At 41.2% G+C, this 25,777-nt stretch overlaps 1 protein-coding gene across 4 annotated transcripts; it reads left to right on the forward strand.

The window, feature by feature from the left end:
- Positions 1 to 3,521: 3,521 nt before the first annotated feature.
- Positions 3,522 to 16,986, forward strand: tfe3b (transcription factor binding to IGHM enhancer 3b). 4 transcript variants are annotated; one of them, XM_070445487.1, is made up of 10 exons: positions 4,740 to 5,310; positions 6,168 to 6,263; positions 10,336 to 10,548; positions 10,698 to 10,922; positions 12,329 to 12,424; positions 13,661 to 13,772; positions 13,987 to 14,043; positions 14,170 to 14,245; positions 14,431 to 14,578; positions 14,677 to 16,986. In XM_070445487.1, exons 3-10 carry the CDS (start codon positions 10,357 to 10,359, stop codon positions 15,127 to 15,129), a joined length of 1,359 nt encoding a protein of 452 aa, XP_070301588.1. In that variant the 5' UTR covers positions 4,740 to 5,310; positions 6,168 to 6,263; positions 10,336 to 10,356; the 3' UTR covers positions 15,130 to 16,986. The 4 variants fall into 4 exon arrangements, with proteins under 4 accessions (XP_023850897.1, XP_070301588.1, XP_023850890.1 ...); XM_023995129.2 differs by lacking the exons at positions 4,740 to 5,310; positions 6,168 to 6,263 and adding an exon at positions 3,522 to 3,856; XM_023995122.2 differs by lacking the exon at positions 6,168 to 6,263.
- The last annotated feature ends 8,791 nt before the right edge of the window (positions 16,987 to 25,777 follow it).

The following is a 25,777-nucleotide window of genomic DNA, read 5'->3' on the forward strand; positions in this document are numbered from 1 at the left end:
GGGTTGGTTAGATCCGTCCATCATGCTTACCACTAGAGTGAAAGCACGCCAGCATTCAAAAGTGACCAAAACATCAGCCAGGAAGCATAGGAACTGAGAAGTGGTCTGTGGTCACCACCTGCAGAACCACTCCTTTATTGGGGGTGTCTTGCTAATTGCCTAAATTTCCACCTTTTGTCTTTCCATTTGCACAACAGCATGTGAAATTTATTGTCAATCAGTGTTGCTTCCTAAGTGGACAGTTTGATTCACAGAAGTGTGATTGACTTGGAGTTACATATTGTGTTGTTTAAGTGTTCCCTTTATTTTTTTTGAGCAGTGTATATACAGTGGTGCAAAAAAGTATTTAGTCAGCCACCAATTGTTCAAGTTCTCCCACTTAAGATGAGAGAGGCCTGTAATTTTCATCATAGGTACACTTCAACTATGACAGACAAAATGAGAAAAAAAATCCAGAAATCACATTGTAGGATTTTTTATTAATTTATTGTAACGGTTGATTTCCCCCTCTTCATCTGAAGAGGAGGTGTAGGGATCGGACCAAAACGCAGCGAGGTATGAAGACATGAATGCTTTATTAAAGCCAAACGAACACGTAACACACTTGAGAAATTACAAAACAAAAAAACGACGTAGACCGACCTGAACTTACATAAACACGAAGAACGCACGAACAGGTACAGACTAGAACAAACGATACAGTCCCGTGTGGTACCAACTAACACGGAAGACAATCACCCACACACAAACAGTGAGAACAGCCTACCTTAATATGGTTCTCAGAGGAAACATCAAACACCTGCCTAATTGAGAACCATATCAGGCACACATTGAACCCAACATAGAAACACATAACATAGACTACCCACCCAGCTCACGCCCTGACCATACTAAACAAATACAAAAACAACGGAAAACAGGTCTGGAACGTGACATTTATTTGCAAATTATGGTGGAAAATAAGTATTTGGTCACCTACAAACAAGCAAGATTTCTGTCTCTCACAGACCTGTAACTTCTTCTTTAAGAGGCTCCTCTGTCCTCCACTCGTTACCTGTATTAATGGCACCTGTTTGAATTGTTATCAGTATAAAAGACACGTCCACAACCTCAAACAGTCACACTCCAAACTCCACTATGGCCAAGACAAAGAGCTGTCAAAGAACACCCAGAAACAAAATTGTAGACCTGCACCAGGCTGGGAAGACTGAATCTGCAATAGGTAAGCAGCTTGGTTTGAAGAAATCAACTGTGGGAGCATTATTAGGAAATGGAGACATACAAGACCACTGATATCTCCTCGATCTGGGGCTCACGCAAGATCTCACCCCGTGGGGTCAAAATGATCACAAGAACGGTGAGCAAAATCCAGAACCACACGGGGGACCTAGTGAATGACCTGCATAGAGCTGGGACCAAAGTAACAAAGCCTACCATCAGTAACACACTACGCCGCCAGGGACTCAAATCCTGCAGTGCCAGACGTGTACCCCTGCTTAAGCCAGTACATGTCAGGCCCGTCTTTAGTTTGCTAGAGAGCATTTCGATGATCCAGAAGAAGATTGGAGAATGTCATATGGTCAGATGAAACCAAAATATAACTTTTGGTAAAAACTCAACTCGTCGTTTGGAGGACAAAGAATGCTGAGTTGCATCCAAAGAACACCATACCTACTGTGAAGCATGGGGGTGGAAACATCATGCTTTGGGGCTGTTTTTCTGCAAAGGGGCCAGGACGACTGATCCGTGTAAAGGAAAGAATGAATGGGGCCATGTATCGTGAGATTTTGAGTGAAAACCTCCCTCCATCAGCAAGGGCATTGAAGATGAAACGGTCTTTCAGCATGAACATGACACAAACCACGCCGCGGCAACGAATGAGTGGCTTCGTAAAGAAGCATTCAAGGTCCCCTGGAGTGGCCTATGCCAGTGTCCAGATTCAACCGCCATAGAAAATCTGTTGGAAGGGAGTGAACAGTCCGTGTTGCCCAGAACGCCCAAAACATTCACTTGCTCTAGAGGAGATTGCATGGAGAACTGGCCAAATTAACCAGCAACAGTGTGTGAAAACCTTGTGAAGACTTACAGAGAACGTTTTGAGCTCTTATTGCCAAATACAAGTGAGAACTTTGTATTGGACAACAATACTTTATTTCTCCACCATAATTTTGCATAACATTCATTAAAAATCCTACAATGTGATTTTCTGGAGTTTTTTTTCTCATTTTGTCTGTCATTGTTGAAGTGTACCTATGATGAAAATTACAGGCCTCTCATCTTTTTAAGTGGGAGAACTTGCACAATTGGTGGCTGACTAAATACTTTTTTGCCCCACTGTATTATCCAGTTTATTTTGTAACTCAATCAGTTCCATCTTCTCCTCCCCCGAGAGGCCGGCTGGGGACCTCTGAGAAAGGTCTTAGCAAGATTACTACCATATTTTCTAAGGTATTTGGACACCTCAAATTTTTAAAGAGCTCCCAGTTCTTGCAATAAGATTTTTCTTCACAAGCCCTTTCCCAAAAGTGTGAAAGCAGATCTTTAACCTCAAACTTAACTATATCATTATTTAATAACAAGCAATTTAGCTTCCAGTAGGATGCTCTACCAAGGTTAGTATCAGGGGTAAATATTTTGATATTAATGTAAATGGCCCTATGGTCTGTGAGGGGAGTAGTACAGATATTTGTAGTAACACACTCACTATCAATACATTTGGATATAAGCCAAAAATCTATTCTGGATTGTCTGGAACCTGTTTTGTTACTCCAAGTGAATGATCTGTCGGCTGGAAACCTCTCTCTCCATATATCAGTAAGATCAAACTTTTCCATAAAAAGTATTAAACCCAAATTCTGATTGGTTGGCCTGCCGCCCAATAAAGTATATGTTTGTCTATAGATTCAAGCAACTCATCATTCTCATGTGAAGGAATGATTTTTAAATGGAATTTCGTCACTCGTTCATCCCGCAATAATTGTGTTTTCAGCCACCGGTAGCTTGTGGGCGCTTTATATGTGCTACAGTCAATTATTTGTTAATGTCTACTTACATTAAATATATAATTATTAATGTACGCCTACTGTATGATAGCTAGCAAATGAATTAGCTAAATAACTTTAGCCTGCCTAGCTGTGTGATGACCCTCCCACTCTGTCTGCCGTATTCTCTCTTTGTTCTTGTTTCCTTATTAGGATGCCGGTGGGCGGAGTTGGGAGGGTCGTCAGCTACATGGGAAACACCTGGGCCGGGTGTCTCCCAGGATAAATACACCACTTCCCCATTCATGGAGGAGACTCTCGCCATGCAGACACCTTTATAGATTTTGTTGTGTATCTTGGTGGTTTGCTTTGGCACCTTTCAACACCCTGCATTATCACATTCATGCTAAACACTCACTTACACTACTGATTACTGATTACACACACCATTGTATATTGTACTTAGTTTACTTTATTTAATAAATATATGTTTTGTTATTCCTTATCTCCACGTTGTCTCCCTTTTGTTACGGGCTTTGAGCCGGTTCGTGCGGGCTGGAACTTCTGTAGAAGGAAAATGTTTTACGATACGTGTTTGTGCCGTCATGTGCATTAGTAGCACAATTTAATTAACTTATTTGTTTTTACTTTTATGTTGACGTTGAGGTTTACATTTTTGGCTGACTTTTCTTAGCGGATGTACAATCGTTGAATTTAATTAATGGGGAGCTTCAGGCCCCGGAGTGAACATAATTGTAGACTCGCAAAGCTGACTAAAAACGAGGGCTTATGTTGCAAAATTCCCTTGCTTGGCTAATCATTTGGAATGCCCGCCAAGATGGCGACGGAGATTCCCCCAAGGTCATAAGGCGAGGGTAAGTGGAAGAGGGTGTGTCTTTAAAGTGTTTGAACGAAGTCCATGTGTGTTCTGTGCATATAAAAACATATTGATTTGAGAAGAAAACTGTTTAGGAGTCTATTGGTTTAATTTACTGAAGCAACCACTGGGTAATAGTTTAAGTAAACTTAGACATTTTAATTTGCTGTTCTAATACCACAAATTGCTTTATATCGTGTTTCAAAATGTCTCACCCAAACATTTCTGATTGAACTTTTGGAAAGCCTTTTCACCTACCAGCATATAAAATTGGCTTACTTTTTTCCTGAACAGAACAATGTCGTCACAACAGTGTAGTTTTGGTTATAAGTAAGCGTGTCACTGTTAGTCTACACATGTTGTTTAAGAAAAATGTGACGAATAACATTTTATTTGATATTGGGTCGGGTTCATTTAATAAATAAATTGCTCTTCCTTTCCTGGAAAATGACAGTAATAACAAGTGTACTGTAATGTTTTACTCAAATACCAAAAGGAGGGACTTATTTTGATAACATTAAACAGGAAGTTTGAAATTAGGTGTTGCTGGTGTACGGGTCCGTGCAGAAGCATCATTGACAAGCCAACTCCGTTTGCTATGTTTTCTGAAGTTATTTTACATTCCGCAATCAGCACATTATTAGCGAGAGCTAGTCCTGTTTCGATATGGTAATTAGTTGGTCTGTACGTTAGCAAGCAAAGATAGCTACTTTAGCCTGTTCTGCCACAATGGTGACTGATAATCTGAAATAAAACATGTATTTTTTTTTGTCGTGTCAGTGAATGACAGATTGCTATAACATATGTGGTTATCTGATACGTAAAATACCTAACTAACGTTATCCATGCAATGTAAAATCTGGCAGGCGTCAGCAACGCTGCTCTGCAATGGTTTCAGGCGTCAGCAATGCCTGGACACAGGAAGATCTTTGCATAACGACAGTCTTAATTCATTATTTTGTAACCTTAGCTAGCTAACATCGGTATGGCCTAGCTAGGCAGCCTGTCATGTCAGTAAAACCCGTTTCACTTTTTACTCATTTTCTAACGTTAATCAGTCACTGCAAGTGATTTCAAATACGGATTGTTCAATTATTGAACTGGAATCAAACTAGTTAATTCAATGTAACGTTATATCCTATGTCTGCCCGCTCAGACTGGCGGAAGCTCTGTCTAAACGCAAGTACGCCTCGCAAGCGACACAGTTTTGGAAAAATATGGAACGTAACTTTGATATCAGTGACAAATAATTTTCTAAACACAAAAGGTTAAATTACTATAGACTTTATGGCTAGCGTTCCTACACGGCCATATTTCCATTTTACATCGCTTGTTTACAGAGTCGGCGACTACCTGTGCTAATTAGCTATCTGCATCTGAACACCTGTGTGTAACGGAAGGATGCCACAAACATGTTGTAACTGAAAAATGGTCAACTTTCCACTGTGTAAAGTAAGTGTATATTTTGCATTTCTGAAAGTGTGACATGAAAGTAGAGGGCTTTGCTTCTAGAACCGTATCGCAGTTGAGAATCTATTCACGTTTAATTCCTTGGACTAATGGAGAAGACTTCTTTAGTATATTATTGGGCTCAATCAAGCATTCTGATTAACAGTTGTCACTGCTAACTTAGTTCTGATCGTTTGCCTCGAGTCAAAATGTGCCCATAAGTTACCTACCTCATTGGTTAGAAAGCGCTAGTTAGCTAACTCTGACCAGAGGGGTATACTACAAAAGCCTGTTCAATTAGTGAGCTAGCCAGCTAACTTTGATAAACAACCAAACATAACTATTGCTTTTCAGATTGTAAGGAACAATTTGCATATGTGTTTTGGGTTGTTGATTCAATTAGACGATGCCCATTATAAGCAACCACAAAAAAAWWTWTTTTTTTATTTCATCTTTATTTAACCAGGTGGGCCAGTTGAGAACAAGTTCTAATTTACAACTGCGACCTGGCCAAGCTAAAGCAAAGCAGTGTGACAAACACCACCAGAGTTACACATGGGATAAACAAAACGTACAGTCAATAACACAATAGAAAAATCTATATACAGTGTGTGCAAATGTAGTAAGATTTGGGAGGTGAGGCAATAAATAGGCCATAGTGGCGAAATAATGACAATTTAGCATTAACACTGGAGTGATAGATGTGCAAGTAGAGATACTGGGGTGCAAAAATAAATAACAATATGGGGATGAGGTAGTTGGGTGGGCTATTTACAGATGGGCTGTGTACAGGTGCAGTGATCGGTAAGCTGCTCTGACAGCTGATGCTTAAAGTTCGTGATTTTTGCAATTCGTTCCAGTTGTTGGCAGCAGAGAACTGGAAGGAAAGGCGGCCAAAGGAGGAGTTGGCTTTGGGGATGACCAGTGAAATATACCTGCTGGAGCGCGTGCTACGGGTGGGTGTTGCGATGGTGACCAGTAAGCTGAGATGAAAAACCCTGCCTTATCTAGCAAAGACTTAGATGACCTGGAGCCAGTGGATTTGGCAACGAATAGTAAGCGAGGGCCAGCCAATGAGAGCATACAGGTCGCAGTGGTGGGTGGTATATGGGGCTTTGGTGACAAAACGGATGGCCCTGTGATAGACTACATCCAATTTGCTGAGTAGTGTTGGAGGCTATTTTGTAAATGACATCGCCGAAGTCAAGGATCAGTAGGATAGTCAGTTTTACGAGGGTATGTTTTGCGGCATGAGTGAAGGAGACTGTTGCGAAATAGGAAGCTGATTCTATATAATTTTGGATTGGAGATGCTTAATGTGAGTCTGGAAGGAGAGTACAGTTTAACCAGACACCTAGGTATTTATAGTTGTCCACATATTCTAAGTCAGAACTGTCCAGAGTAGTGATGCTAGTCGGGCGATCGGTTGAAAAGCATGCATTTAGTTTTACTAGCATTTTACTAGAATTTAAGAGCAGTTGGAGGCCACGAAAGGAGTGTTGTATGGCATTGAAGCTTGTCTGGAGGTTTAAGTGTCAAAAGGGCCAGAAGTATACAGAATTGTGTCGTCTGCATAGAGGTGGATCAGAAAATCACCAGCAGCAAGCGCGACATTGATATATACAGAGAAAAGAGTCGGCCTGAGAATTGAACCCTGTGGCACCCCCATAGAGACTGCCAGAGGTCCGGACAACAGGCCCTCCGATTTGACACACTGAATTCTATCTGAGAAGTTGTTGGTGAACCAGGCGAGGCAGTCATTTTAGAAGCCAAGGCCATTGAGTCTGCCGATAAGAATGCAGTGATTGAGAGAGTCGAAAGCCTTGGCCAGGTCGATGAAGACTGCTGCATGGTACTATTTTTTATCAATGGCGGTTATGATATTGTTTAGGACCTTGAGCGTGGCTGAGGTGCACACATGACCAGCTCCTAAACCAGATTGCATAGGGGAGAATGTATGGTGGTGTTCGAAATGGTCTGTGATCTGTGTTAACTTGGGTTTCGAAGACTTTAGAAAGGCAGGGCAGGATGGATATAGGTCTGTAACAGGATGACCGTGGCAGCTTTCCAATCTTTAGGGATATCGATACGATACGAAAGAGAGGTTGAACAGGCTAGTAATAGGGGTTGCAACAATTGCGGCGGATTATTTTAGAAAGAGTGTCCAGATTGTCTAGCCCACCTGAAGGAGAAGTGGGGGTGGGGGCATGGGCAATTGGCTGGGGGGGGGGGGGGGTGCAGAGTTGTTGGCCGGGGTAGAGGTAGCCAGGTGGAAAGCATGGCCAGCCGTAGAAAAATGCTTATTGAAATTCTCAATTATCTCCGATTTATCGGTGGTGACAGTGTTTCCTAGCCTGAGTGCAGTGGGCAGCTGGGAGGAGGTGCTCTTATTCTCCATGGACTTTACATTGTCCCAAAACTTTTTGGAATTTGTGCTACAGGATGCACATTTCTGTTTGAAAAAGCTAGCCTTTGTTGTGTATATTGGTTCCTAACTTCCCTGAAAAGTTTCATATCGCGGCGGCTATTCGATGCTAATGCAGTACGCCACATATTTGGACAAGTTAGCTGGCTAACTCATTGATCCTGCACTAGCTGGAGAGGCAGAATTGTTCACTTCTTACTGTGATTATAGTATTGCCATATATAGTGCATTCAGACCTTGAATTTTACTACATTTTGTTATGTTACAGCCTTATTCTAAATGGATTAAATTGTTTCCCCCCTCAATCTATACACAATACCCCATAATGACAAAGCAAAAATAKGTTTATAAATGTTAGCAAATGTATAAAATTATTTACATAAGTATTCAGACTCTTTACTTTGACGTACCTTTGGCAGCAATTACAGACTAGCGTCTTCTTGAGTATGACACAACAAACTTGGCACACCTGTATTTGGGGATTTTCTCCCAATTTCTCTGTAGATCCTCAAGCTCGGTCAGGTTGGATGGGGAGCATTGCTGCACAGCTATTTTCAGGTCTCTCAAGAGTTGTTCGATTGGGTTCAAGTTCGAGCTCTGGCTGGGCCACTCAAGGACATTCAGAGACTTGTCCCGAAGCCACTGCTGCGTTGTCTTGGCTGTGTGCTTAGGGTCATTGTCCTGTTGGAAGATTAACCGTCGCCTCAGTCTGAGGTCCTGTGTGCTCTGGAGCAGGTTTTCATCAAAGATCTCTCTGTACTTTGCTCCATTCATGTTTCCCTCGATCCTGACTAGTCTCCAAGTCCCTGCTACTAAAAAACATCCACACACCATGATGCTGCCACCACAATACTTCACAGTAGGGATGGTGCCAGGTTTCCTCCAGACGTGACACTTGGCATTCAGGCCAGAGTTAAATCTTGGTTTCATCAGACCAGAGAATCTTGTTTCTCATGGTCTGAGTACTTTAGATGCCTTTTGGTAAACTCCAAACAGGCTGTCATGCCTTTTACTGAGGAGTGGCTTCCGTCTGGCCGCTATCCATAAAGTCCTGATTGGTGGAGTGCTGCAGAGATGGTTGTCCTTCTGGAAGGTTCTCCTATCTCCACAGAGGAATTCTGGAGCTCTTTGAGTGACCATCGGGTTCTTGGTCACCTCCTTGACCAAGACCCTTCTCCCCCGATTGCTTAGTTTGGCCAGGCGGCCAGCTCTAGGAAGAGTCTTGGTGGTTCCAAACTTCTTCCATTTAGGAATGATGCAGGCCACTGTGTTCTTGGGGACATTCAATGCTGCAGAAATGTTTTTGGTACCCTTCCCCAGATCTGTGCCTCGACACAATCCTGTCTCAAAGCTCTACAGACAATTCCTTCGACCTCATGGCTTGGTTTTTGCTCTGACAGGCACTGTCAACTTTGGGACCTTATATAGACAGGTGTGTGCCTTTCTAAATCATGTCCAATCAATTTAATTTACTTCAGGTGGACTCCAATCAAGTTTTAGAAACATCTCAAGTATGAGCAATGGAAACAGGATGCACCTGAGCTCAATTTCTTGTGGCAAAGGGTCTGAATACATTTTTACATAAGGTATTTCAGTTTTTTATTTTTAATACATTTTCCAAAAATTTCTAAAAACCTGTTTTTGCTTTGTCATTATGGGATATTGTGTGTACGTACATTTTTTATACATTTTGTAACGCATCAAAATGTGTTGAAAGGGATCTGAATACTTTCCAAATGCACTGTACACTCAGTGGCCAGTTTATTAGGCACAACACCGCGTTCACGGGGCGTTTGCTCCTACAGACAGTGAGTCAAGTGGCCGTGACTTGCTATATAAAGCAGGCATCGAGGCGTTCGGTCACTGTTTGATTGAACGTTAGAATAGGCAAAACGAGTGACCCTAAGCAACTTTGAGCGCATCCAGTCAGCGGCAGTCCTGTGGGCAAAAACCGCTTGTTTATGAGAAGTCGAAGGAGAATGGCAAGAATCGTGCAAGCTAACAGGTGGGCCACAAACAGGCAAATAATGGTGCAGTACAACAGTGGTGTGCAGAACAGCATCTCTGAACGCACAACTCGTCAGTCCTTGTCACAGATGGGCTATTGCAGCAGACAACCACACCGGATTCCACTAAGAAGCGGCTCCAGTGGGCATGCAATCACCAACATTAYAAAAACATCCCATGGTCCGACAATCCCGATTCCTGTTGCGTCATGCTGATGGCAGAGTCAGGATTTGCATAAGCAGCATGGGTCCATTGCCCCATTCTGCCTGGTGTCAACGGTACAGGCTGGTGGTGTAAGGGTGTGGGTTATGTTTTCCTGACACGTTAGGTCCCTTGATAACAATTGAGCAACATTTCCATGCCCCAAATAATTCAGGCTGTTCTGGAGGCAAAGTGGGGTCTCGGAAAGGACCCCAGCAATTCAGAATGTTGAACAAAYTCCCATTTCAATTTACTCTGCAGGTTCATCGGGGTGTTAGAAATGTAATTTTGTTCATTATTCTGACTTGCAGGGCCAGGCCATATAAAAGCCAGAGCATATTGTGTGTGTGAGATATATATATATCACTTCTCTTCCCTCTCCTTTTTGAATCCAGGCTGCAACCCAACTCTGAGCCATGTCGTCACGCGTGCTGCTTCGGCAGCAGCTGATGCGGGAACAAGCCCAGGAGCAAGAGAGACGGGAGGCCCAGGAGCAGGCCTCTGTGGCTCAGCTCAGGGCAACTGACTCCACCCCTGCTATCGCTGTCACTCTGCCCCCAATAGCTGCTCGCCCTCTTTCCGCACAGGTGCCCGTGGAGGTTTTGAAGGTGAGGCTCCACTTCTAAAAGCTTCTCTCCAGAGGAACTACACTAGCATGGCATGCTACACCATTAAATTGCTGCGTATAACCTCCATACTAAGTTGTCATTCTCTGTTCGCTGTTTGACTGACATGTTCTAAATTTTCAATCTGATAGGTGCAGACCCACCTGGAGAACCCCACCAAGTTTCACATCCAGCAGTCTCAGAGGCAGCAGGTGAAGCAGTATCTCTCTGCCACCCTCTGCAATAAGGGGGCAACTCAGACCCTGGGTGTGTCTCCCCTGGCCCTGTCTAGCTCTGCCCCTGAGATGGATCCCATAGCCCGCAGTGCTCCCAACAGCTCCATGGCTTTACACAACCTGGGATCCAACAAAGAGGAGGTATGTCCCATGTTGTTCAGTTGGTAGAGCATGGCGGTTGCAGCGCCAGGCTTTTGTGTTCGATTCCCACGGGGGAGCAGTATGAAAAATGTATGCACTCACTACTGTAAGTTCTCTGGATAAGAACGGCTGCTAAATGTCTAATTTAGATGTATGTAGTATGACTGAAGACCATTACACTGGAATACACCACTCACATTGGCTTGTAAGAAGCATTATATAGCTTATTACTTTCTCATGTGTTTTTGTTCTACCTTATGTTATTTTTAGTGCTACATTGATATTGATTACTGCTTTGTTGGGTTTGGAGCTTGCAAGAAAGGCAAAGGGTGGCTACTTTGAAGAATCTCAAATATAAAATATATTTAGATTTGTTTTAACACTTTTTTGGTCACTACATGATTCCATATGTGTTATTTCATAGTTGTGATATCTTCACTACTATTCTACAATGTAGAAAATAGTAAAAAATTAAGAAAAACCCTCCAAACCCTCAACTTTTGACTGGTACTGTATTTTCAATAAAAGTTTAGGCTAAATGTCTAGACTGCTGGTCACTTATTTCTTAATTACTTTTTTGTTTGTTCTGTTGTGACATGCTTGAGGTCTCACAACTAGGATGCATGCCTTTGTTATCTTGCCCTGTTGGCTTGGTGTCACAGACTTCTGTTAAATACTACACTGGCAGCTTAATGATATCTGCACCTCTCTTGCACACACGCCTTTGCTTTGAAATCATGCTTCATAAGGGCAAGATAATGACTTGCTTTGTGTCAGTGTTCCTCCCCTATATGTTTCAAATAAGTAATTTCATATACTTAAATTCAAGCTGGCCTTTAACGTTTCATATTTAAAAAAATATTTTTATTTTTATTTTACCTTTATTTAACCAGGTAAGCTAGTTGAGAACAAGTTGTCATTTACATCTGCGACCTGGCCACGATAAAGCAAAGCAGTGCGACAGAAACAACAAAACAGAGTTACACATGGAATAAACAAGCGAACACAGTAGAAAAAAAATAAAGTCTATATACAGTGTGTGCAAATGGCATGGGGAGGGAAGGCAATAAATAGGCCATAGTAACAAAGTAATTACAATTTAGCAGATTAATACCGGAGTGATAGATGAGCAGATGATGATGAGCGTATGATTGTGTGTAAGTAGTGATACTGGTGTGCAAAAGAGCAGCAAAGTAAATAAAAACAATATGGGGATGAGGTAGGTAGATTGGGTGGGCTATTTACAGATGGACTATGTACAGCGCAGGGATCGGTTAGCTGCTCAGGTAGTTGATGAGTTAGTGAGGGAAATGTAAGTCTCAAGTCTCTTTTATTAGGTGTTCTATGAATATGATGCTGATAAGTTATTCTATGTATTGATTGGGGGTGTGTGTTTATCTTTCCAGATAGATGGTGTAATTGATGACATCATCAGCCTTGAATCAAGTTTCAGTGACGATTTCATGACATTAATTGAATTGGGGCTACAGCTGCCTAGTACGGTATGTGAAAATGTGTATTTATCAGTGTTTTTGTCCATTGCACTTGGGCTAATCCAATCATTCAGTGAAATGAAATTAACAACCAGCCTGTCATTCTTGGAATTATCTTTCTATATCTGTTGTCTTTGTTGATATTCTCAAACTGGAATTCGGTGGTGCTGTAGGAGTAAACATACACTTCTGACACTTAACTAGGACTCGTCAGGCCAGTGTTGTCTGGGTGGGGTAGCAACCAGGAGAGAGGAGAGTAGGACAAAGCATGCAGGGCATGGCAGCATGTGAAGTTGGAATGGTGGACAATGTAAAGAGGGTTCTGAAAATACTGCAACTATTTTAACAGTCAAGTTGTTATAGGGAAAGGGATTGAAGAGATTGCGCCCGGCATCAGAAAATTAGGATTTTAGTTTTGCTTCAGGAGCATAGGGGGGGAAAAGCGAGAACATTGAGGTAAATCAATCGTGTTGTAAGGTAGCAAAATGGCATTGTTAAGGAGAATGGACATTTAGCCATTTCTCTCACATTTATCAGGATTTATAGCCTACCTCAACACTTATCAGATTTGTTTGTTTCAAATGTGCTAATGCTTTTGGATAACTGTTAATCGAAGGTTCTACAAGGTTATTAGGCCTATACAAAATTGCGATGACTTGCTAGAAATTATGTTCTTTATAAGCCAACCAACCTGTGATATGGTAATTTAGTATCCTTGAAGGTCAAATATAGTACAGTAATACAATGTAGCCTAGCTTATACATGTTCTATTTCTACCAGGATAGTTCTTACAAGAGATGTTAGTACATAAACATGTTATTTAAAAAAAAAAAATTTTTAAATACAGGGAACAGTGCACATTTATCAACGTTTCAGTAAAAGTGGCCGTTTTAGCCAGCCGGCTAATTTTCAACCGCAGTCCCTGGGCAGGTTACTAAAAACAACTACAATAACAATACAGACAAACAATATGCAGAGCAACATAGGACAAGCAACACATACAGACAACATAATATTTTTTTTTAAATTAGATTTATTGGAAAAATAGGATGTTGAACTACCATTATCCTTTTGTTAAATTAGTATTCTGGTACACAAAGGACAAGAAAATGTAAGACAATACAAAATATGAATTAATTAATTAAAATTTAGTTTAATTCGTTTCCTTAAGAAGCTCATCCAGGTTGTTAGTATTCAACATTGTTTGCTTTGATGTTAATGCAGGGGTTTCCCTGTTTCTTACAGCTCCCCGGGAACCTCCTGGAAGTTAACCATAGTCCTGGAATGGCAGCACCTACCCTCACTGTCAGCAACTCCTGCCCTCCGGATCTAACCAATATTAAAAGGGAATACTCTGGTATAGTCTTGTTCCTTTACTAGGCCCCTGATCCTTATTTTATATAGCTCTGGAGATGAGCATGTTTGTTTGGATTATACACTTCTTATGTAATGTCCTATGTAACTTTCCATTTTATTGAGAGGGAAAGGTTCAATTCTAACTTGTGTAAATGGTAAAATAATTGGGTTTTAGATTGCACGGCAGCACCTCCAAAGTATATGTTATGTTTAAGATGCAGATAACAAAGCGCTGGTGAAAGAGAGACAGAAGAAAGACAACCATAACCTCAGTGAGTCAAAGKTTTTTACTCACTTCTGTTCTTAACCCACTATGATGCTAGCCAGCTCTTGTTCCCCTCGGAGTGGCAGTGAGTTTAATTAATCAATCTCTTTGTCTGCATGGTTTCTCTTGACAGTTGAGAGGAAGCGGAGGTTTAACATCAATGACCGCATAACAGAGCTGGGGTCCATAATACCCAATTCAAGGGACTTGTGAGTTTGTCATTCTTTATTTCTTATTCAGGACATTTACTTTGGATGAATTAATCAGTTGTGCTATTGACACAAATTAATTCTAGGAAATCTCAATCACAGTTAAAATTTTGGCCATGAAAAGCAATATTCAATTCGGAACAGATTTGATATTCCTCTTTAACAACCTTCTCTCATGGCTGTAGGGAGTTGCGCTGGAATAAGGGCACCATTCTGAAGGCCTCAGTGGACTACATCAGGAAGCTGCAGAAGGAGCAGCAGAGAGCCAAGGAGGTAGAGATGCGTCAGAAGAAGCTGGAACATGCTAACCACTGCTTGATGCTGCGCATCCAGGTCAGTTTTTGGAGAAAAAAGTAAGTAATGCTATCATAAAATATATTTAGTGATTGCTACTAATGTTCCCTTATTTCTGTTATTGTTATTTTGTGAAGGAGTTGGAAGTGCAGGCTCAGCTTCATGGACTCTCCAGCCCGATGTCCTATGGTCTGAGTTCAGACCCCTCCTTCCTCCAGCAGCAGCACCTTCAGCAGGGAGGTCATATACTTGGGCCTAGAACTGGAGTGGCCTGCTCCCAAACCTTTCTCAGCTTGGGTGATGCAGCCATGGCACAGGCCATCCCTACCTCCTTCCTCTCTCCACCCTCCTCTGACTCCCCTGTGGGTGTGACCATAGGCAGCCCCCTCGACCTGGGCAGTCTGAGCTTCGCCGAGCTGGATGACCCCTCCAATGCTGGGCTGTTCCCAGGCGTGGGGTTGGGGTACATCCTCATGGATGAGGGGTGCACACTGTCCCCTGAGAGGGTGGACCCACTGTTTTTCGTGACACCAAGTGCCTCGAAGACCAGCAGTCGTAGGAGCAGCTTCAGCATGGAGGAGGACTTGTAAAGGGTCTTATTGGGGTCTGCTTTAAAACAAACAGCCAATCGTTTAACTGAACAGGACTTTGATCTGAATCATGCATCAGTACAAAATAAATGACAATCCTTTCCTCTCTTACCAAGTTAATATTGGTCCCTGAACTTAGAAAAAGAAAACAAAAACTTTTCGGTACACGAATCAATAGTAATGCAATCATTTTCAAATGGAAAATAGTAAAATTAGTATTTGGATATGGACTATGGACATTGATTTGTGTTCTGTTTCTTGCAAGCCTCAACTCAACCAAGAGTTCCCTGCAGAGAAATTAAAGAGGAAATAGTGGTGGTTTAGTCAAGTATATTATTGGTCCTTGTAGAGCGTATACTTTGTGCACTTTGCAACTTTTGTGGGAAGAAAGCAATGAGGTTCTTGTATCTATTTAGTGAAATTGGCATGAACTACATAACAGGTGTGCTATTGAATTGAGATATTTTTTAACTGACTTGAATCAGGATTTGTTAGCTTAAAGTGTATGCCTTTTTTTACATCTCAGAAGGTTTGTCTAACAAAAAATTTACCAAAGTAGTATTTATTAAATATATGGCACATAGTGATTGTGATATAATAATAAAAAATAAAAAAACACATTTGATGACCTGTAAAAACAAAAAAAATCTAGATTTACTGTATCTTACATTTACTTTCAAAGCATGTTGCGCCTTTTCCTGTTGTCTGTATGCATTTTCTTTTAACGCTTTTGTCCGTTGAATGGTTGTACAGCTGGTCACTAACTCAACTAACAATGAACAAGAGAAGGAGAGAAGTAAAACAAAAGCTACTGCAGCCAGTCAGCCAAAGCAGGCCACCTTTCACAGAATGGTAATATATTTAAGTCATTATACGGGTGTGTTATATATTGTTATATAGTAAATGGAAGTATAGCTTTAACGTATGTTAATCTCTGAAACACTGCATGCTACATGTGTTTGTGTTGCAAAAACATGCACTGGGTTGTGTGCAGTAGTCTATTTCTGATGTCATATGGTCATTTGTGATGATATAAGATTATGTTGAATAAGATTTATATAGCTCACATAGACTTGGCCCCTAACTCTAGACATACAGTTAAAATGAATCCTTAATCCACTACTTTTTCCTTAGTCCTCTAATCTGAAAATGTGTATGGTCATGGGACTGTCTAACATTCCCCATGTTTTTCTCAGAGACTGAAATCTGTATATGGTTATTATCACTCCTCTAGCCCCCATAGTCTTCCTTTAATTTGTATTGACAAGCTTTTCAAAGAAAAGTACATTCATTACCTGTATATGTTTAGGAATCTGTTTCCATGTCTGTTTTATCTATTGCCATTGATGCTTCCGAGATGCTTCTCATTCTTGAAACAATAGTGCCTTTCCTCCATGTCAAGGAAGATCCCTGCAGTGTACTCTCCTAACACAGGCTTTTTTTTATGGAGATGAAAATGTTTGAGACCAACAATGCAATATCTGTCTGATTATCTGTTTCTAATGCACATTGTAGTGTTTGTGTCAATTAATCCCTTAAAGGATGGGTTGCCAACTGGCGATTTGACACATAGAATTTCATTTTTTCATTCATTGTCTGTGACTTGAATGTAGCTCTAATTTGAATCATTTAGAAAAATATCTATTTTTGCTGTTCTGATTTTCAGTTATGGTTCTGCTTTTACTGGAATGCAAACCTCTAACAGCCTTAAAGGGAATATATTGTTGTTGGACACTTTTTATATTTTAATGTGTATTGAGTTACTAGCTTTTTCTATGCTCAGATAAGCAACCTGTCTAAATCTACACTATTGTCTGGTGTGTTTTGTTTATTTTAAACGAAATAAAAATCGGGAAATGTATGTTGAATGCTTTTCACTGCAGTGATGCAATTACAGTTTCATGCTTGGTCTATTTAATCACGGTATTTCACAATGGAAAAAAGGGTTTTCAGAGTGCATTGTGTCTCTATGGTTGGGCTTCATTGTTCCAAACATGCTTTTCTTGCATACCCTCTGCTTTCTCAGACTGGTCCTTGGATTTGGAATGTATTCAATGGGTAAAAGCAATATGGTAGTGTTGTGGCTCCTCCTAGCTTTGCAGGAGCTTTGTACTGGATTTTTGCAGATTGCATGACAGTGCTAGGAGGCTTAAAGCTTTATTTTCCCCAAACTACTGTAATAAAATTAAGGTGGGGAGTGGGGAGTCTCAAGGTGGGGAGTGTACAGAGTGTAGTTGCCTAAAAAAATACATATTCAATACATGAGTGCAATTGTCCAGAGAGAGGGTTTCTGTTGATTCATTTTAATGGCTTTTATTCCATTATCAATCATTTTTCTTGAATATCAGGGATGGAAACACAAATTTTCTGTAAATGTATACAGTATATGTATGTGACTTCTGAATATCAAACCATACTGTAAATGTGCCCTATCCTGTCAATATTTTACATTYGTAGAATTCATACAGTCGATTGTCCATAATAATATTACCATGCTTCTATTAACATTTTATTTTCGTTTTTGTCCTTTCAAATGCTGATGCCTTCCTTGCTGCCAAGAACTCCAGATCATTTACCCCAACCCCACCTCACTCACCACTTTGCTCTGAAGTAAATGTACATTTGTATATGAGCAGATTTATGGTTTAGTTAATCACTACTCTCAATTAACTATACTTGGAGTGCAGTGGCACCCTCTCAACAGTTTCACTCCCTATCAGCAATAAAGTATCACCGAGTTGTCTGTATGTGGTTAGCTGTCTTTCACATTGTGGTCCACCTTGAGTCATTGGTTAGAAAAGCATGTTGCCAGTGCAGATTTAGAAATGCAAAGAACCAAGCAGACTTTGTCAGTTACCCCAAGATCTAAATGAAATGTAATTACTGCAGATTCGTTACTGTCCTTTGAGCTTGGCCCTACACCATCGCTACAATCTCTGACTCTTGACAGTGTTCATAATCGTTTGACACTAACCAGGTTAGTGGAAGAGCATTTGTAAGATCTCCATGCCTAGATCCACACACTCTGTGGCTTGCATGCAGATATCACAGACACAGCACTCAAATCCTGGATCTATACACGGGCAGCAGTGGGCATCCAGACATCCACAGCAGCCACAGTGATGGGTCATGTCCAGCAAAGTCTCCAGGGAATCAGGCTCACAGCAGCACACTGTGGATTCACTTCTCCAGACTCCCGGTTCCAATCCATGGCATCAGTTAAGAAACATTCACTGTCTCCAAAGCAGCACAATCAATTCGAAAATCTAAAAGGCAACAAAGAGACAAAGGATATTTCAACCATTCACTAAATGGGTTCCAGTCAGCAGTTTTAAGTACTTTCACTTACAATCAGAACCTGGGGGAAATGTACAGATATGCAAGAAATAGCATGGTTATTAATCTATTATTAATCTCCATTTTGGAAAAGACATCTGGATAATGGCCGGGGTGAGGAAATGCTGACATCCTAATGAAAGTACAGGAGCACACCATTTTCAGCAAGGGTTTTGAGAGGTTTGTAATTGTAGGAATTGACCTATACATCTGCACAACCCCCRTCACTGGCCAGGAGTCCTTTTGAGGTACCAGTCTTGACCAGCAGGCCCAGGATATATGGCCCCGATCAGCCTGCAAACTTAACCAGTGTGTCAAATCGGAGGGCATGTTGTCCGGTCCTCTGGCAGTCTCTATGGGGGTACCACAGGGTTCAATTCTCGGGCCGACTCTTTTCTCTGTATACATCAATGATGTTGCTCTTGCTGCGGGCGATTCCCTGATCCACCTCTACGCAGACGACACCATTCTATATACTTCCGGCCCTTCCTTGGACACTGTGCTATCTAACCTCCAAACGAGCTTCAATGCCATACAACACTCCTTCCGTGGCCTCCAACTGCTCTTAAACGCTAGTAAAACCAAATGCATGCTTTTCAAACCGTTCGCTGCCTGCACCCGCACGCCCCGACTAGCATCACCACCCTGGACGGTTCCGGACCTAGAATATGTGGACATCTATAAGTACCTAGGTGTCTGGCTAGACTGCAAACTCTCCTTCCAGACTCATATCAAACATCTCCAATCCAAAATCAAATCAAGAATCGGCTTTCTATTCCGCAACAAAGCCTCTTCACTCACGCCGCCAAACTTACCCTAGTAAACTGACTATCCTACCGATCCTCGACTTCGCGATGTCATCTACAAAATAGCTTCCAATACTCTACTCAGCAACTGGATGCAGTTTATCACAGTGCCATTCGTTTTGTTACTAAAGCACCTTATACGACCCACCACTCGCGACCTGTATGCCCTAGTCGGCTGGCCCTCGCTACATGTTCGTCGTCAGACCCACTGGCTCCAGGTCATCTACAAGGCTATGCTAGTAAAGTGCCGCCTTATTCTCAGTTCACTGGTCACGATGGCTACACCCACCCGCAGCACGCGCTCCAGCAGGTGTATCTCACTGATCATCCCTAAAGCCAAACCTCATTTGGACGCCTTTCCTTCCAGTTCTCTGCTGCCTGCGACTGAACGAATTGCCAAAAATCTCTGAAGTTGGAGACTTTTCTTCCTCCTCAACAACTTTAAAAATCTGCTATCCGAGCAGCTAACCGATCGCTGCAGCTGTAACATAGTCCATCTGTTAAACTACCCACCCAATTTACCTACCTCACCCCCATACTGCTTTTATTTATTTACTTTTCTGCTCTTTTGCACACCAGTATCTCTTCTTGCACATGATCATCTGATGATTTATCACTCCAGTGGTTAATCTGCTAAATTGTAATTATTCGATTTATTGCCTACCTCATGCCTTTTGCCACCATTGTATATAGATTCTCTTTTTTTTCTACCATGTTATTGACTTGTTTATTGTTTACTCCATGTGTAACTCTGTGTTGTCTGTTCACACTGCTATGCTTTATCTTAGGCCAGGTCGCAGTTGCAAATGAGAACTTGTTCTCAACTAGCCTACCTGGTTAAATAAAGGTGAAATAAAAAAATAAAAAAAAATAAAAACCCATGCAGTCATGTATTCTAAACATATTTAAAAAATGAATATATAAAATACTTGTTTTGCTTTGACTACAAGGAACAAGAGTAGAATCCACTCACATTCAGAAAGCAATTCAATGTTGTCACGCCCTGGCCTTAGTTATCTTTGTTTCTTTATTATTAGTTAGGTCAGGGGTGTGACATGGGGGATGTATGTGTTTTGTATTGTCTAGGGGTTTATGGGTGCTGTGTTTAGTTGGTAAAGTGTCTAGGGTATGTATGTCTATGGTTGCCTAGATTGGTTCTCAATTAGAGACAGCTGTCTATCGTTGTCTCTGATTGGGAACCATATTTAGGCAGCCATATTCATTAGTAGTTCGTGGGTGATTATCTATGTCTTTACGTTAGTTGCTTGTGTCTGCACTTTCGTTTTATAGCTTTCACGGTCGTTTGTTGTTTTGTATAGTTTGTCAGTGTTCTTCGTTTTCGTTTTCGTCTTCAATAAAAGGAAGATGTATTGTCATCACGCTGCACCTTGGTCCTCCTCTCTTCCACAATGTTACGACGATCGTGACAAATGTTCATGTTTCTCAAGACACATAATGTCAAATTATACTAAATTAAATATTGAAAAGGGTATTGGTTTGATCAAATGCATAGCAAATATGTTTTACTTATTGTGAATCTATTTCTAAATTGATTGAGAGTAATTAATTTGTACGGGACAGCAGTATCACACACAGTATCATCGCACAGTATCATACACACAAATGAATTGTACTACAGTTTTTTCCAACTGCTTACACACAAAATCTTTTCATGTCACACGATTTTTGAAACCTCTCACTCAAAGTGCAAAACTACACACCAAATATCCAAAACCATAAGCTATTTCTCAGCCTTTCACTCAGTTGTCAATTGCATAAAACACTTTTTTCAAAACACTACACACAATTCTCTACCTAAAACACAAAAATCTAACAGGAAGTGACTTGCTTTCCTTTTCCAAACACAACCAATCAAAATGCTACACTTATTCACCAGGTCACACACACACTCCTCACATGTGCAAACACTAATTGCTTAACTGATCACTAACCAATCACTGCTTTACTGTAGTATAGGCCTATAAATAGGTCAAAGGTCAGATTACCTGTTTTGAACAATAGATGCCAACAATGGACAGAGAGGAGTAGGAGGGAGAGGAAGAAGAGGACGAGGGCAAAGAAGAGAAGGAAGGAGAGCCATTTCTGATGAGATTAGGGCAACACTTGTTGATCATGTGATCAACCACGGTTTGACCATGAGAGAGGCTGAGAGTCCAGCCCAACTTGAATCGATTTACAGTGGCGTCCATAATTCGAACCTTCAGAAATGAGAACAGGTATGCAACTATCTAATGACTATTTTAGCATTACAGTAATGTARTGTAAAATACGTATGACTGCATAGTATTGCATAAACATTTGTAACTCTAAGCCATCCATTTACTGCACTGCATTGAATGAATGAGGTTGGTTATCATGCTGTACTACATTTTTTTGTACATTGTTTACAGTTCCTATGCTGAACACATACTGTGTTTGAATTCTGTACAGAGTGGAAAGGCAAAGACATCATGGAGGACGAGGACACTTGTTTACAGATGTACAAGAGACTGCAATTATAAATATGGTTTTGGCCAACAATGCAATTAGGATTCGAGAGATAAGAGAGCATATCTTGAATAATGACACCATATTTAACAACATCAATGCTGTAAGACTGTCGACCATACAACGCATCCTCCAACGGCACCGAGTGACGATGAAACAACTTTACAAGGTGCCATTTGAGAGAAACTCTGACAGTCAAGAATATGTGACATGACTTTGTAGAGGTATGTATGCAACACTACTTCCAGTACTTCAGACATACCATATTTACTCATCTGTATATCCTTTTGTCTGTTACAGAGAGTATTGGAGCTGGATGCCCATGTAATTCGCCATTAATTTATTTATGTGGATGAGGTTGGCATCAACCTCACCAAAACCAGGCGACGCGGAAGATGTCCCTGGACAGCGTGGGTGTAATATAACTGTGTGCTGCCATCACTTAAAACGGGGTCCTCCATCACAATGCCACACTGGGTCCGTACAACACCGGCCATATGCTCACTTTTCTGGATGCAATTTACACAATGCTTGTCCCTGATCCAGATCAGGAGCCTGCTAGATTTGTGGTTTTATGGGACAATGTTAGTTTTCACCGGGCTGTTCGGGTCCAAAACTAGTTTGCCACCCATCCACAATTTGTAGTTTTGTACCTACCCCCATATTCACCTTTTCTAAATCCCATAGAGGAATTCTTCTCAGCCTGGCGCTGGAAAGTGTATGATTGCCAACCCTATGCCCGCATGCCACTTCTCCAGGCAATGGAGGACGCATGTGGGGACATAGKGGTTGCCTCTGTCCAAGGTTGGATACGCCATGCTAGGAGATACTTCCCTCGAMGTTTMSRKWMYSKAAACBTATCTTGTGARYTGGACYAAGTATTGTYGCCAGACCCAGGCCGGAGAAGAGATGAAGCGTWGCTTAGCACTGGTGACTGCCCCCCCTACCAATTCCTGGACTGCCCCCCCGGGACCCCACACACACAATTGTGTTCTTTACTGTATTCTAAAGAATATACTTTTGGTTTACATATGTTTATGGTTTTGTTGTATGCTACTGTATACAACAGTAATGTTTGGCCTAATAAATATTTTCTACATTGCATTGGTGTTTACAGTGTACTTGTTACCCCTCTCAGCAGATTACTTTCACTGTAGAACATTGTATTGAAATGTAGATATAAGCCTATGAAAGACCAAAGAGCTTTAGATTTAGAACAACAGTGTTTACATGGTATATCCCAAAATTATGAAAGCAAAAACATTTTGGCAGTAAAGCAAAGAATACTGTCCGAAGATGATCTTCCTTCTCAGGCCTGTAGGGAGGGGCATTGGTAGTTGAATCTGAATAAAGGAGTACATTGAGTTGTATTTTTGTTTATTTTGTTTAGTTTTATTTTGTTAATTATTTGTCTTATATATAGCCAAAACAGTAGGTGGCGGCATGCAACTATACACAGCATTTGTTTGTGGACCAGCATAATATCAAAGAAGAAAACCCATTACAGGAGTTGGCTGTAATACACCAATAGGTGTAGTCTGCCATAAAACTTTAGAGGCAGGTGTGTTTTGCTGCCACTGCTCTTCCTCAACAACAAAAAATGTCCTCTGTGTCATCACAACTTTTGGAGATATTTCAACAAAACGATTTTATGGTAAGTTGATCTAAATTTTGACAAAGTTGTAGATATATTAACGTATATCTATAATTATTTTTTACATATACAGGTAGGAAAGCCTTAAGATAAATAATCCACTTGTTTAGAGAGAAAAATGTTGATAATGTTTTGTGTTGGATGAGTGTGTTGGGGGCAACTATTCCCTCCTTACTTGGGGGTAACTGGCCCCTGCGGGCTAGTTACCCCTTTATGATTATGGATGTGTTTCTACCTGTCATTTAGACAATGACTAGCCCAGTTAGAGCTAGTTTATAATAACTTGCTAGCTAGTAACCTCATTGGCAGTAAATGCTAGCTAGTTAGAATAAGCTGCTAGGAGTGCTAGCTAGCAACCTTATCAGATCGTCTTATTGTTGGTAGTTGTTGAAGATATCCCTCTAGTGGTGTGGGGGCTGTGCTTTGGCAAAGTGGGTGGGGTTATATCCTGCCTGTTTGGCCTTGTCCGGGGGTATCATCGGATGGGGCCACAGTGTCTCCTGACCCCTCCTGTCTCAGCCTCCAGTATTTATGCTGCAGTAGTTCCAGTTTCAACTGTTCTGCCTGCGGCTATGGAACCCTGACCTGTTCACCGGATGTGCTACCTGTTCCAGACCTGCTGTTTTTAACTCTCTAGAGACAGCAGGAGCGGTAGAGATCCTCTTAATGATCGGCTATGAAAAGCCAACTGACATTTACTCCTGAGGTGCTGACTTGTTGCACCCTCGACAACTACTGTGATTATTATTATTTGACCATGCTGGTCATTTATGAACATTTGAACATCTTGGCCATGTTCTGTTATAATCTCCACCCGGCACAGCCAGAAAAGGACTGGCTACCCCTCATAGCCTGGTTCCTCTCTAGGTTTCTTCCTAGGTTTGGGCCTTTCCAGGGAGTTTTTCCTAGCCACCGTGCTTCTACACATGCATTGCTTGCTGTTTGGGGTTTTAGGCTGGGTTTCTGTACAGCACTTTGAGATATCAGCTGATGTAAGAAGGGCTATATAGATTTATTTTATTTGTAAAATACATTAAAAAGATAACATAACTTAATTGCAGTTGTAAATGTTTCCACTCGTGACTGATAGCTTTACAGTTAATGTTACTTTATAGCCTTTTAGCTATTTTACACAGCATTTTATGTCATATAGTTAGATAGCTAGCTATGTTTTTAAGAGAGAGCTTGACAATTGGCATCTCTCCTCCTGTCACGCCCTGACCATAGTTTGCTTTGTATGTTTCTATGTTTTGTCTGGTCAGGGTGTGATCTGAGTGGGCATTCTATGTTGTATGTCTAGTTTGTCTGTTTCTGTGTTTGGCCTGATATGGTTCTCAGTCAGAGGCAGGTGTTAGTCGTTGTCTCTGGATTTGGAACCATATTTAGGTAGCCTGTTTTGTCATTGTGGGTTGTGGGTGATTGTCTATGTTAGTTGCTTGTGTCAGCACATTTCTTATATAGCTTCACGTTCGTTGTTCGTTTATTGTTTTGTATAGTTTGTTCAGTGTTCTGTTTATTAAATTCATGATGAACACATACCACGCTGCATTTTGGTCCTCCGATCCTTCCAACTACTCCTCCTCAGACGAGGAGGACGACGAGCGTGACACCTCCCCCTGTTTTCAGTCACAGGATTAGGTGTGAGCAGTGCAGGAGGTGGGCTCATGAGTTGTGCTACAATTTTACTGGGGATAGCTTTATTTGGGCGCAGTGGTCTAAGGCACTGCATCTCAGTGCTAGAGGCGTCACAACAGACACTGGTTCGATACCGGGCTGTATCACAACAGGCCGTGATCAGGAGTCCCATAGGGTGGAGCACAATCGGCCCAGCGTCGTCCGGGTTAGGGGAGGGTTTGGCCCGGGGTAGGCCGTCATTGTAAAATAATAATTTGTTGTTAACTAACTTAGTTAAATAAAGAAATATAAAAATATACAATTTGTGATGAATTCGTGCATTCGGAAAGTATTTAGACCCCTTATTTTTTGCTACGTTACAGCCTTATTCTAAAATTGATTCAATAAATTGTTTCCTTATCAATCTACACACAATACCCCATAATGACAAAGCGCACACAGGTTTTTATACGTTTTTGCAAATGTATTCAAAATAAAAACAGAAATACCTTATTTACATAAGTATTCAGACTCTTTGTTATGAGACTTGAAATTGAGCTCAGGTGCATCCTGTTTCCATTGATCATCCTTGAGATGTTTCTACAACTTGATTGGAGTCCACCTGTGGTACATTCAATTGATTAGACCTGATTTGGAAAGGCACACACCTGTCTATATAAGGTCCCACAGTTCACAGTGCATGTCAGAGCAAAAACCAAGCCATGAAGTC

Source organism: Salvelinus sp. IW2-2015, linkage group LG1, assembly GCF_002910315.2.
Source record: "Salvelinus sp. IW2-2015 linkage group LG1, ASM291031v2, whole genome shotgun sequence".
NCBI lineage: Eukaryota > Metazoa > Chordata > Actinopteri > Salmoniformes > Salmonidae > Salvelinus > Salvelinus sp. IW2-2015.

Bases quoted from the DNA above. Each gene is read 5' to 3' on its own strand.
- tfe3b (XM_023995129.2), top strand. From the start codon at position 10,357: ATGTCGTCACGCGTGCTGCTTCGGCAGCAGCTGATGCGGGAACAAGCC. The intron at 14,246-14,430 runs GTGAGTTTGTCA...TCATGGCTGTAG, and splicing joins ATACCCAATTCAAGGGACTT to GGAGTTGCGCTGGAATAAGG. The intron at 14,579-14,676 runs GTCAGTTTTTGG...TATTTTGTGAAG, and splicing joins GCTTGATGCTGCGCATCCAG to GAGTTGGAAGTGCAGGCTCA.